Source organism: Talaromyces proteolyticus (genome assembly GCF_021365285.1).
Source record: "Talaromyces proteolyticus strain PMI_201 chromosome Unknown BGW36scaffold_4, whole genome shotgun sequence".
Taxonomy (NCBI): domain Eukaryota; kingdom Fungi; phylum Ascomycota; class Eurotiomycetes; order Eurotiales; family Trichocomaceae; genus Talaromyces; species Talaromyces proteolyticus.
Genome location: NW_025764280.1, coordinates 2134202 through 2145844, shown reverse-complemented (window position 1 = coordinate 2145844; position 11643 = coordinate 2134202). Strand labels below are relative to the sequence as shown.

Below are 11643 nucleotides of genomic sequence, written 5' to 3'. Positions count from 1 at the left end.
AAGAAGAGGAAGAGATAAGAAAGGCCGGCGTTGGCCATCGTCCTGTCACTCACCATGACGTGGTCCGTGCGCTGGTGTTTTGTGTTACTGCCAGTCTTGTTCCTGGGCGGTCAAGCAGGCGGTGAGCTACCAATAGTTTTGGGGGCTAAAGATTCCGGGGTCTAATAATAGCCTAACCAGTAAGTTTAAGGAGATGATATACACCAATACCTCACATCATTTGTGAAACACGGTTGAGATGACGTTCCAACAACTTGATCTTGGCCTGTAGTCACCAAGCACACTCCTTGGAATGCCGGCAATATGGTCATTGACCCGTCAGCCCGTTCGAGGCGTAGTCCAACGGGCCATCTGAAGTCAAGACATGGATGCAAAACCTGCAAGTAGGTAGCTTTTTCATAGAGAGTGTCCAGTATTAAACATCTTCTAGGATCAGAAAAGTCAAGTGCGGAGAGGAAAAGCCGCACTGTATCCGTTGCACCAGCACGGGTCGCAAGTGCGAGTACGATGGCTCAGTTTCCATCCTCGACAACCCGCTTTCGTTAGCACCGAACACGGTGTGGCGAGAGCGTAGGTCTTTCGCCTACTATTTTCAACACGCCGCCACATTAGTTGGTGGTGAACTGGATGTTGATTTCTGGAGCACCATCGTCCCGCAGGTTTGCCGGAGCGAGCCCGCTGTGTGGGATGCCATCATCGCCATCAGTGCACTGTTTGAGAGCCCCGATCCATGTCCCGATCTCGTTCCAATAAGCCACGAGCATTCGCGCGCTCTCAACCAAAATCACCGAGACGCACTGTACTGGTATTCACGCTCGGTGTCTGCTATTCGGCAGCGAATTGAAGATGGCCGCCTAAACATCTTTGTTGGGCTAATTACATGTATACTATTTATGTGTATCGAGGCTCTCCAGGGAAGTGTGGAAGATGCCATACATCTTTATTCACAGGGGGTGCGTCTTATCCTCGATTCACGCGCCCAAATGGTCGCCGGGATCCTGTCATTTGCCGAAGCATCCTTGATCGAGGATACAATCGTTCCAATCTTCATCCGCCTAGGAGCTATCGCTCTCCCCGTTTCCGGCTTTCCGGTGCACGCTTTACTTGGAGACACTGACCATGAATTGATCCAAGAACTTGTCTCTCTCAAATCTGCGCGGGAAGCCCTCGTTCTGCTGGGTGTAAAGATCACGCTCTTGCAGCATATGTGTGATGAATATCGACGAACAATTCATACCTCCACCGTACCCCAGGAATTAATAAATAAGCAAACAATTTTATCAGCTGGATTAAGGGACTGGCTCTCTGCCTATACCAAATTGATGGATTCACTACGTACAAAAGAGGTCTTAACACAACGACAGATGGGCATCAGCGCCCTCCTTTTCACTTATCATGAAGTGTTATTTATAATAACCGAGACCTGCCTATCGCCATCGCAGATCATTACTGACTCCTACATACCTAACTTCCGAAATATAGTTGAACATACCAGCATCTCTCTTGACGCTTTGGCTCGGTCGGATGGCACTCAGCCACCGTTTACCTTTGAAATCAACGTCGGCTATCCGCTCTGGTTCACCTGTCTCAGATGTCGCGATCCTAAAATCCGACGCACATCGCTAGCTCTATTGCGCCGAGCACCTCAGCTACAGGGACTGCACAAATCCCACTCCGCCGTAAGCTTCGGCGAACGAGTCATGGTCCTAGAAGAAAGATACGGAATGGCGATGAAAGCAGCTCAAGAAGCGATCGCCTCTACGACCCCGGAACCCACAAATGGACCTACAAATGAAATCAGCGAATACCAATCCCCTAGCCGAACCATGATCAACGACGTTTCGAAGTTTGACCTTGGCGAATTTTTCGCTATTCCGGAGTCCGAATTCACTGCAAGTCAATATCCTACACTTATGGACTTAGATATTAGTGATCCAACTGCAGCGCTCATCCCGGAAGAAGCGCGTCTTGGACCTATCCATATGTTTCGGCCACGAGATGGGTTTCCGCCGGGGACGAGTGAGGAGGACATTGCGAAGTGGAATCGAAGGGATGATCAGGTCTTTTTACGATTCACATGGACTGAGCGCGATGTTGTGAACGACACTTGGCATATAATTCATGAATACATTCCCATTGCTGCTCCTTGATTTAGCGAAAATGCATCAAACTGTTGAATTGATATTTACGAATTTTAAGAGAACAAATAGAGCATCCATTTACAAAGTTAACCAATTTTATAGAAATATAATATTGAAGTTTTCAATGGATGAGGTTCCCAGTGAATGAATTTAGATTTATTAGATTGACTGTACGTGATTATGAGGAATATATATTCTTTAGGCAAACATACAACCTGATACACGATACACTACAAACTAATGGGACATGTGAATTGACCATAGGAAAATAAAGACGAAAAAGAAAAACGTATCGAATCCTGTAGACAACATGTTATACAGCAGAGAGCAGAGTGCATCAATATGTGGGGTGGGTCCCGCATCCAGAAGTTTGTTTACATTTTCCCAATTTGGCAATCATGTACAAGTCCGTGCTTGTTATGAACTAATAACCTCAGCCATTGACATGAGAGGTACGAAAAAGAACTGGAGCCTGCTGCCTGCATTTTTAGTCTTATTGTGGTGTGATCTAGTTGCTGTAGCTAGCTTGCTTGTTAGTGATCTATTTACTTTTGTTGTTATCATATCCAATAAATTCTCTCACCGTTTATTGCGTTGCGACACTACTGTATGCACGCGTTTGTCGTACTTGTCCTTTTTGGATCTGCCGGACTCGATTGTTTACATGTTTATGTTTATGTTCATTTTCATATTCGGCTGCGGCAAATTCTCGTCGACGAATCAGAATAACTGGATGCTTTGGTTTGTTTTTGTACGGACTTGACCTCGCTGGGTAATTGACACCGCCGGCGATTGTTTATTTACTTCTCGAATCGCTCTCGGCAACACAACTTGAGAACTCTCTCGACAACAACTCTCTTAGTATTTTCATAGTTTCTTGACAGATTTGCGCCATCAATTTATTCACTTCAACCAATTGGGCATCGACTGCTTCTCTGCGTGGAGGTATGGTCCATTCCATGTCAATATGAGATTACTCCTGGTAATTGCTTTTGCTGATTGTCCACAAGACGCGTTATTTGCTATGGAAAACCAAGTGGACGGTGTTACCTCGACTGGTAACAATCGAAAGAGGGGTCGTGATGTTTCCCCCTCACCAGCTGGTACATCACCCTTGCTATCCTGTCGGCAGCAGGCGCAGGATGCACTGGTAGCACTAAAAACACCCAGAAGGTCCAAAAGAGTTCGCTTCTCTGACCCTGGCCCTGTTATCGACCATGAACTCTCCAATGGAAATACCGGACTGACGCCGGCAATATCCCGTACATCAATGAGCGAGGATCGTGCTTATTCTGACTGCCAGACACCTAGTGATCGTAGACGAAGAAGGTCGGCGCCACCTAGACACACCAACCTCATGTTCGATCCACTGCTTTCAAGCTTCAAGTCAGATCTGCCGACGTATGTACAGTTCACTCCACTGCGGCAGGTTGTCGAGCCCCGAACCAGACGTAGACTTTGGCGATCCGGATTGAGCGATGAAATGAACAAGATCGAGCGGGAGAACCGCGAGACTAAAAAGGAAGAAGCACATGTCCAGAGCCTTCAGAAAGAATCTGCGAACGATGAAGCTGCACAGTATGTTTCTACGACTGGCCTGGAAGACTGTGGCACTATGGACACTATGATGGTTGATGAGCCTTCTATGTCGACTTCGCCGATTTTCCGATCTCACAATGATCGTTGCTATTCCGATGTACCCAATGCGACGCATCCTTCGATGCAACACACTTCATCTCAAGTATCAATAGTTGATCATGATGCCGTGGCGACATTAGACAGTACTCTTATCGAACTCTCCAACATAGGATTTTTTGGCTCGACTATCGACGAAATCCTCAACGACTTGCGTACATGTTTCCGCTCTGCCCGCATGGATCTCGAGCGTACATTCCCTGGAGAAACAGCCTCTGATCTAAACGACGGAAAGGCGACTCTGCTAGCCCTCACGTCGCGACTGAGGCAAGTTGCCAATGCCCTAGTATCCGAGAAGTCGAAAGCACAGGGTGCTCTCAACATGCACCGTGCTTTGAAAAACGAGTTTGATACGCTCCTCCAAAAGCTTGAATTGGAGCAGGGTCGACTTGTGACACTGAAAGAGGCTCACAACGAATTAACGGGTGACATGCTGCTTACTAGGCAAATTGTTCTACAGCGTGAAAATCAAATTCGGCATCAACAAACCACGATTAGTAGACATATCGATGCTAATAAAAAGCTTCAACAGGATAACGATAGGTATCTATCTATTGTGAGCCAGTTGGAACAGGCTCTTGAAACATCCAGAGATTCGCAGGAGGCAGAAGAAACCATTGCCCAGCTTAGGTTCGAGCTTGAAGCTAAAGATACTGAGATTGAAAAATATGTCTCTCAGATTGAGTCTCTTAGGGGCGAGGTTTCAATGTATCTCGAAGAACGATGCAGACATTTGAAGCAGCTGGAAACCCTGTCAAGCGAGATTTCCGACGGTAAAAATAATATCGAAAAGATGAAAGCCCTCAACACGGGCCTACAGGCCCAATATGATGAAGAGGTTGAATCTCGTGAAAATTTAGAACAAATCTTCAGCAATATCTTACATCGGGGCTTGAGCTCTCTTCGCAATGAGAAGAGGAAATCCAAAGCTAGAACCACAAATTGGCAGAATTCGTCTAGCGATATTGCCGAGCCAAAAAACACAGCAGACAGTTCTCCAGGGAGCGAACTGCCTACTCCGTATAGAAATAATGATAAGGCCAAGAGGGTCGATTGGCGGCTGAGCCCAACTGCTGAGATGTCGGATGACAATGACGACACTAACTCAAACCTTGGCCTGCCTGGGAGTGAGCCATCGACACCGAGCAAACGTTACTCGCTTGGCAACATTCGTGTTGGGCGAGGCAAGGATCGCAGAAGCCTGGACAGTGGAGTTGGATTTTGGAGCGCAGACCTCTCTGAAGAGGTTGATAACCCCATTCATGGTCAGAAAGAGTTTACAGAGCCTGTTGTTGAATCAGGTGTTGTCGATGTCGAATGAGAATGTCTAAACCGCATGTATTCCTTCTCTGTATTATTTTCCTTTGTATTCAAGCCGTGTTTCGAAGATCGGGCACCTCTCTCTATTTTCTTATCTCTGTCATAGATTGTTTTGCATATGAAGGCGTAACATATAGCAGCGTTTACCACATATTATCTCCGAGTTTGTGCCCCATTTGGGAGCCACCTGGTGTACTACGATTTAATCAGTTCTTTCATTCAATGATTTTCAAATTGATAAATTAAGTCCCTGCATCTAAGTGCAATTTAGGAGGATTGACTCTTGAATCCAGTCAATACTGTCCAATTCGACCATCATGAAGTTAACATCATGACTATCGAAGGGAGCCGGCTGTAGAAAAGATGTCTTTGCTTCCATTGTCACACCTTGATCGACTGGATGGGCATGTAACAGAGTTGAAGGACCTTCGACAGGAGATAGGGCACGATTGAGGACATTACGGATGGCGCTTAGTCCTCTCCGAGTAATCAGGTGTTTCCTGTCTTTGATAACAAGGGACTTCTCCAGATGGGAGGCAAATGTTCTTAGATTTTCTAGGATTTCGGAACGAGGGAACGGTTCTTCGTCCAGTGCGTATGTCTTCGACGGTTGAAGGAGTTCTAATGCAAGAACACCAGCGCATGGCAGACCAAGGTAACGAAGCTGCATGTTTTCATATCATCATCAACATTTGCCTGAGCTAGACGTATACCGAATAACTTACATTCCATATCGAGTTGGAGTACCCGCGCTCAGAGGTAGCATGAGAAATAACGATTAACAATTTACTTAACATTTCTCTTGCAACTTTCACAAGAGCTGCTCTGTTTCCATTACTGCCAGCTTGTTTAACGAGTTGCCGATTGATCATCAAGTCATTGTTGAGAAATTCAAGCTGCAAGTTGGCTAGCGACTCCATATTTGTATCAATATCTATTAGAATGTTTTCTTCAAACAGGAACTTTTGAATAGTTAGAGCTGGCGGAAGACTCGAGCACATCTGCTCATGTTCAATCCATGTTTCCCTGTGAATTGTTCTTGTATCAGCCATTTAAAGTCAAGAAAAGGCTCCGCTATCTGATTGAACATACAGTAATTTTTGAGCACCATCATCTGAATGCGGAGATAGCGATACCGCGAGTACCTTTTCCCGTATCTTTGAAATCATAAGATGAAATCTACCCCGAGAACCCGAGGTAATCCGTCCTTTGATGTTCCAGCCATCGGGACCAAGGCCACTTAGAATTTGTTTTTCTTGCTCTTTACTTAGTGAAGCGGCAAACAACTCATCGTAAGAGAGATCGAGAGGATACTGTATACTACAATATTGCCATGCTATCCGTGGAGGTCGACCCAGAAGTGTCGCAAGCTGTTTATCCAATGAATATGCAGCAACCATGATACGTTTGCGGAGCTCGGATAGAAAAAATGGGATGCTGGAGACATCGCGATTTTCAGGCTGGTGCAAGCCTAGAGCAAAAATAATGTTTGACAAGTCGCCTAGTTTCCGCCATGGCTTGAAATCTGCGAGTTGGAAAGGCATCAGAATAAAATGAGGCACAGAAATTCACGGATAAGACTCACCGGTCTCGCCATAAATATCAGAAAGTAATATCGTGTGCTGGAGCAGTAGCCATGTCAACGGATCAGACATGGTACCGGCGTCATCACAGAAACTCAGGCAAGTTTCAACTACTTCAACTGCAAGATCTCTCAGTTCGTATTTCGCAACCACCATTCGTCCATCGTTATCAATTCGCAATTTTTCATGATTATCAGGAATTATGGTCATTGAAAGAGCCACCCATGCAAACATCAGTCCAATAGTTTCCCATCTCATAGCAATTGAAGAAAAGTATTGAGATGGCATCGTAATTCTATCTGTCTTGATAGGCTCTGAGATGTTACGAAACAATCTTCGAGAAAAAGTAAACAGTCTTTTCTTCAAAGACTTGGTCTGGTTTGTAGAGTGAAAAATCTCCTCACGCAAGGCGTAGAGCGATCCGATTATCTCGGTCGATAATCTTTGGCCAAATACCCAAGGCCTACACGTCGAATATCGATAATTCAACAAGACGTCATACAGGGGTAAATCTTCTAGCAAACCTAAGATCCTAGCCCCAGCTCTAATTTGATCTGGTAACACAGAAGGAACATCCGGTTCCATACAGGAATTGGCATCGGAGAAATAGCTTTGGTCGGGCTCTTCAAATGCTGCTAAGCAGCTAGAAGCCCCAAGGTAGCCGGTGATAGAGACAGGAACTCTACCATGTCGACTGCGATTGGTCGAAGCACTACAGTCTTCCTCATGCTCTCTGGCCGGGCTCGGAGCCTCCAGTACAGAAACTCGATACAACTGCAGCAAATTGGTTGTCCGTTTGGCCTTCTCTTTCAAAACGGCTTGTCCCCTCTTCCCATTCCCTGATTGGGCCGAAGCTGATCCCTCTGTTTTTTTAGGTCGGGTTAACGGTGCGGGGTGGTAGAAGCACTTGTGGGATTTCTGTGTCTCGATGCATCGTCCGCATACTGGAATCAAGTGATCACAGCGGAGTTTGGACTGTCGGCAAGGCTCGCACGAGGAGAGCAAACCATTGCGTCGCCTTGTAGCCATGCTGCAAATATACACTACAGCGATATTGTAAGCTAATCAGCCTTTTCATGATGCTTCTGGTATTCGCTATTCGCGTACGTCCTATCGTTGGCGATTCTAGGCACGTCTTTCGGGGTTCTTTTGCATACCCATCTGAACTCCGACGCTAAGCATGCTTACTTCGAAAGATCGACCAATGGGGAGAGATCTAGTGCGATTCGCCTTGAGGGTGACTTGTCTAGAATTCACTTGAGAAAGCCAGTATGTAAGTGGCATGAATTTGAATTAAAGACACTTCGAGGCACAAGAAGCAGTGCAATTGCGCCGAAAAGCAAACCCCGTGGCTGCTGTCGAGCTCTAGGGAAGGCACAAGCTCACGTGGCAGCTGTACACCGACGCCGGTATGACGTCTACCTCTCCCGCACGGGCAGTTGTGTCGACCCTGAAATAACAACAACGTCGTTGTTTCTATCAGAGAACATGATTTTGGATCGAGGACCTGGCTTGACTAGAGCTGGAACTGAGATTTCTCGCTATGTCTAACAACGTCAATAATCCCACAGAAGGCACGAAAACTTCGAACTATCGTCTTCGAGTGTCGGCGGGGCCTGAATACGATGTCAAAACACACCAGATTGTCCCGGTCAACTCAGACAAGACTTTACGATTTGAGAATGAGTATGCTTCAGTCAACCTATGTATGCGGATTCAAGGCTACACGGGTAAGGCTCCCTCTCATATCATCACTGACCATGGATTGAATTATGTGTATAAACCCAGGTCTCCCGAATGGCTCCCCATTAACGAGCGAATACTTCTCGCATCCGCTTCATACCAAAGATCAGTATTCAATCTGTTTTAGCTTCGTGCCCAAAGATGATATCTGCGGCAACGATCTTGTTTTCGGAAATGACTTTGATCGACCGATTCGCGAGAGTATCCCACCGGGCTTCAACACCGCACTGAATATCGTGAAATGGGCTATTGATCCGGCTTTGGAGGGTGATGCATATGCCGATAAGCCATATATGTACAGTCCTGGTGTCGCGTCATGGAATTATTTTCGAATTGGGGAAATTGTGTGCGATGATAAGACGAAGGATACAGTGGATATTCACAGTGACGTGGTTGAGGAAGGGGCTGAAGGGAGTGGGATAGAGGTTCGGAAGAAAATGAAAATACCCGACGACCCGGGCCACAGGAGAAAGCATTTTCTGAGTGAGGATGTTCGCAAAGATTTTGTGTTTGAGAAGGGGAGGGAGTATTTGGTGGATTTTGGGAATCCTTATTTGGGATTTAATGGTAGGGTAGACTAACTGTATGTAACATGAGGATTCCCTGCTAACGTGTTATTTTGTGAATAGATTTTTCGCTTCGTCTACCGGGCTTTCATCTCCATGTTATAAAGTACATCAGCGAAAGAAATCACAAATTGCGCTATACTTTGAAGAATAAGAAGACGAACCAGACGATCCTCGTGGTCCTACTCACACTCCTCTTGCACGACACGGAGGAAGAAATTCGTGAAAGAAGCTCTCCTATCACTGACAGTAGCGACGAAGAAGAACGAGCGTCCCAGAAATATGACAAGGAGGAGCAGCATAGTCCGCAACCAGACGATGTTGACTGATACGGGAGAATTTGGTTCCTATATAAAGTTGATCTAGTGGGTATTTGGCGAAAAGCATCTGATTTATTTTACAAAGAACAGAGTCTAGCTATATAATAGACTATGGAAAACGAGCTTTTATTCAACTGATCTGGAAAATATGGCTTCAAGAACAAATATTTTACAGCCTCTTCAAGACATCATCTAGCACTTCCTGAGTGGTAGCATTGCCTCCAAGATCAGGAGATAGTAACTTGCCCTCATCAAGGTTGCCATCAACAGCAGCGTAAATCTTAGCAGCAGCGGGCTCTTCACCAAGAAATTCAAGCATAAGCGCCACACTTCGGAGGGTTGCAATTGGGTTAGCAATTCCCTTGCCTTCGATATCAGGTGCACTGCCGTGGCAAGGTTCACCGATGGCAAATCCATCACCGACATTGGCACTGGGAACAAGTCCTAAACTACCAACCAGCGCCGCAGCACCATCCGACAGGATATCACCGTAGAGGTTAGGTGCCACAACAACATCGTAGTAACCAGGCTGGCGGAATAGTTTGTAGACCATAGAATCCACGATTTGTTCCTCGACTTCAACGGAGCTGTATTTCGGGTTTGCAAGAGCCTGTCGAGCGGTTTCACGGAAAAGCCCGTCGGTTTGAGACAAGACGTTGGACTTGTGGGTGATGGTGACCATGGGCTTCGAGATGTGGGAGGTACCAGGAGACACTTCGCGAATCTTCTGTCGTCGCAGAGCAATCTCACCAGCCATGGTGGCAATTCGGAAAGAAGCGCGCTCTGAGATGCGCTTGATAGCCTCGGCGACCTTGCCGTTGGGTCCCTCCGTTGTCTTCTCTTCTTTCACGTAGAGATCTTCGGTGTTTTCGCGAACGATGACCAGGTCAATTGGAGACCCGGTTGCACTACCACCCGCAGTAGTCTTGACGGGCCGGACATTGGCATAGAGGTCGAGACGCTTGCGGAGAGCAACAATTGGGGAAGAATAGCCCGCGACTTTGGTGCTGGGAGAGCTGTGTGGCGAATTGTGTTAGCTTGCGGAGCTCAATTATCACATTGTCTATGGACAGATGAGTAATTACCTGACGGCGCCAAACAATGCACCATCGCATTCCTTCTTGAGCACTTCAACCGTCTGATCAGGTAAAGCGGTGCCGGTCCTTTTGAAGGTGTCGAAGCCAGCATCAAGGTCAACAAATGAGAACTTCAGACCCAATGACGATGGTAGCGACTCCAGAAGTCGACGACCAGCCTGCAATGCCCCGAACACAGCACATTAGCCTATGACAGAGCCAAGATGGAAGGCGACACTCGGAGTACCAACCGGAATTACTTCCCTCCCGATACCATCCCCAGGAATGAGACCTGTATAAAGCGCTCACGTTAGTCTTTCCATATCAAGCAAATACGAATTCCAGAGCAATTGACCTATCCGCAGCGTTCTAGCAGCCATGATCCTTTTTTTTGCCCTCGAGCCTGCAATGTTAAGTGACTCAGTCCGTTGTCGGAGCCCTGTGCCCGCATTTTATTCGAGATGGGAGCGGGAAAAACATATTTCCGCAGGGTCTTCGGAGGACAGAGCGCGTTCCGATTGGCTTTTGTAAGCTGAAGAAATTCGCACATGTAAACAAACTACCATATCCATGCTCGTTGCTTCAACCGTGTGCGAGAAGAGCCAATTTTCAGTTACAACGAGAGACTAGGATTTTAATCAAACATCCGGGGTAAGGTAAGTGGGGAAGAGCGATCGAGGCGCTGTGCCAGGGAAAGAATGGTTGCATCGAGGCGGGATGCGAAACGCGCGATGCTGATGGCATTCCGACTGCTTCTGCTCCAAGTCAATAGGTTTATTAGATTACGGAGCAGCTAGTTGTCTGCCGGTGCGACATGGTAATCAATTATCGATTGATTGGTATTTCACAACCGGCCGGGCTTTGCCTCGGCCCTCTGTAGAGACAGTTGGTTGGAGTCTGGTTGGAGTCTTGTTGGAGATGCTCTGGTGGCACAGCTGGCCGCGATAGAGGCCACCCAGAGGACGTTGTGTCAATGATACGAGATTTCCTTCTCTTATCGATCCAGTCCGTGCAAGCAACGCGTGCCTGATTCCCAGAGTGATGGATCTCCGAGTGGGGATCTCGGGGATCTCGATGATCATCCGACCCCTAACCCTGGGCCGGTTGAAGCCTGGCCGCGAAGGCGGGAGGTTAAGAGGACAGGACACCGCGCGCCCCCTGGAGTAGTCCGCTAACGTCAACTTCCCCCCGTCAACACT

General features: G+C 47.0%; 6 protein-coding genes across 6 annotated transcripts; 4 read left to right on the top strand and 2 right to left on the bottom strand.

Moving 5' to 3' along the window:
• Nucleotides 1-146: 146 nt before the first annotated feature.
• On the top strand, nucleotides 147-2264 carry BGW36DRAFT_375125 (C6 zinc finger domain protein). Its single transcript, XM_046215730.1, has 2 exons — nucleotides 147-383; nucleotides 431-2264. The coding sequence occupies exons 1-2, from the start codon at nucleotides 304-306 to the stop codon at nucleotides 2148-2150; spliced, it is 1800 nt and encodes a 599-aa protein (XP_046074557.1). The 5' UTR covers nucleotides 147-303; the 3' UTR covers nucleotides 2151-2264.
• Nucleotides 2265-2342: 78 nt separating this feature from the next.
• BGW36DRAFT_137249 (uncharacterized protein) lies at nucleotides 2343-3002 on the top strand. Its single transcript, XM_046209408.1, has one exon. The coding sequence runs from the start codon at nucleotides 2452-2454 to the stop codon at nucleotides 2902-2904; it is 453 nt and encodes a 150-aa protein (XP_046074556.1). The 5' UTR covers nucleotides 2343-2451; the 3' UTR covers nucleotides 2905-3002.
• Nucleotides 2990-5507, top strand: BGW36DRAFT_137271 (uncharacterized protein). The gene has a single exon (XM_046209409.1). It carries the CDS (start codon nucleotides 3109-3111, stop codon nucleotides 5155-5157), a length of 2049 nt encoding a protein of 682 aa, XP_046074555.1. The 5' UTR covers nucleotides 2990-3108; the 3' UTR covers nucleotides 5158-5507.
• On the bottom strand, nucleotides 5413-7768 carry BGW36DRAFT_357489 (uncharacterized protein; the record flags this gene model as incomplete). The annotated part of the gene is made up of 4 exons (XM_046213879.1): nucleotides 5413-5820; nucleotides 5882-6182; nucleotides 6249-6681; nucleotides 6742-7768. The coding sequence occupies 4 exons, from the start codon at nucleotides 7766-7768 to the stop codon at nucleotides 5413-5415; spliced, it is 2169 nt and encodes a 722-aa protein (XP_046074554.1).
• Nucleotides 7769-8062: 294 nt separating this feature from the next.
• Nucleotides 8063-9504, top strand: BGW36DRAFT_459951 (uncharacterized protein). The gene is made up of 3 exons (XM_046222073.1): nucleotides 8063-8469; nucleotides 8528-9049; nucleotides 9112-9504. The coding sequence occupies exons 1-3, from the start codon at nucleotides 8283-8285 to the stop codon at nucleotides 9375-9377; spliced, it is 975 nt and encodes a 324-aa protein (XP_046074553.1). The 5' UTR covers nucleotides 8063-8282; the 3' UTR covers nucleotides 9378-9504.
• BGW36DRAFT_375119 (isocitrate dehydrogenase LysB) lies at nucleotides 9505-10863 on the bottom strand. The gene is made up of 4 exons (XM_046215729.1): nucleotides 10800-10863; nucleotides 10696-10736; nucleotides 10454-10623; nucleotides 9505-10384 (listed from the first exon to the last, which is right to left on the bottom strand). The coding sequence occupies exons 1-4, from the start codon at nucleotides 10822-10824 to the stop codon at nucleotides 9538-9540; spliced, it is 1083 nt and encodes a 360-aa protein (XP_046074552.1). The 5' UTR covers nucleotides 10825-10863; the 3' UTR covers nucleotides 9505-9537.
• Between the last annotated feature and the right edge of the window lie 780 nt (nucleotides 10864-11643).

Excerpts from the sequence above, each read along its gene's own strand:
- BGW36DRAFT_375125 (XM_046215730.1), top strand. The coding sequence starts at position 304 with ATGGTCATTGACCCGTCAGCCCGTTCGAGGCGTAGTCCAACGGGCCAT. Across the intron at positions 384-430 it reads CATGGATGCAAAACCTGCAA|GATCAGAAAAGTCAAGTGCG; the intron begins GTAGGTAGCTTT and ends AACATCTTCTAG.
- BGW36DRAFT_137249 (XM_046209408.1), top strand. The coding sequence starts at position 2,452 with ATGTTATACAGCAGAGAGCAGAGTGCATCAATATGTGGGGTGGGTCCC.
- BGW36DRAFT_137271 (XM_046209409.1), top strand. The coding sequence starts at position 3,109 with ATGAGATTACTCCTGGTAATTGCTTTTGCTGATTGTCCACAAGACGCG.
- BGW36DRAFT_459951 (XM_046222073.1), top strand. The coding sequence starts at position 8,283 with ATGTCTAACAACGTCAATAATCCCACAGAAGGCACGAAAACTTCGAAC. Across the intron at positions 8,470-8,527 it reads GCGGATTCAAGGCTACACGG|GTCTCCCGAATGGCTCCCCA; the intron begins GTAAGGCTCCCT and ends GTATAAACCCAG. Across the intron at positions 9,050-9,111 it reads TCCTTATTTGGGATTTAATG|ATTTTTCGCTTCGTCTACCG; the intron begins GTAGGGTAGACT and ends TTTTGTGAATAG.
- BGW36DRAFT_375119 (XM_046215729.1), bottom strand. The coding sequence starts at position 10,824 with ATGGCTGCTAGAACGCTGCGGATAG. Across the intron at positions 10,737-10,799 it reads TGCTAGAACGCTGCGGATAG|GTCTCATTCCTGGGGATGGT; the intron begins GTCAATTGCTCT and ends CGCTTTATACAG. Across the intron at positions 10,385-10,453 it reads GCATTGTTTGGCGCCGTCAG|CTCTCCCAGCACCAAAGTCG; the intron begins GTAATTACTCAT and ends TTCGCCACACAG.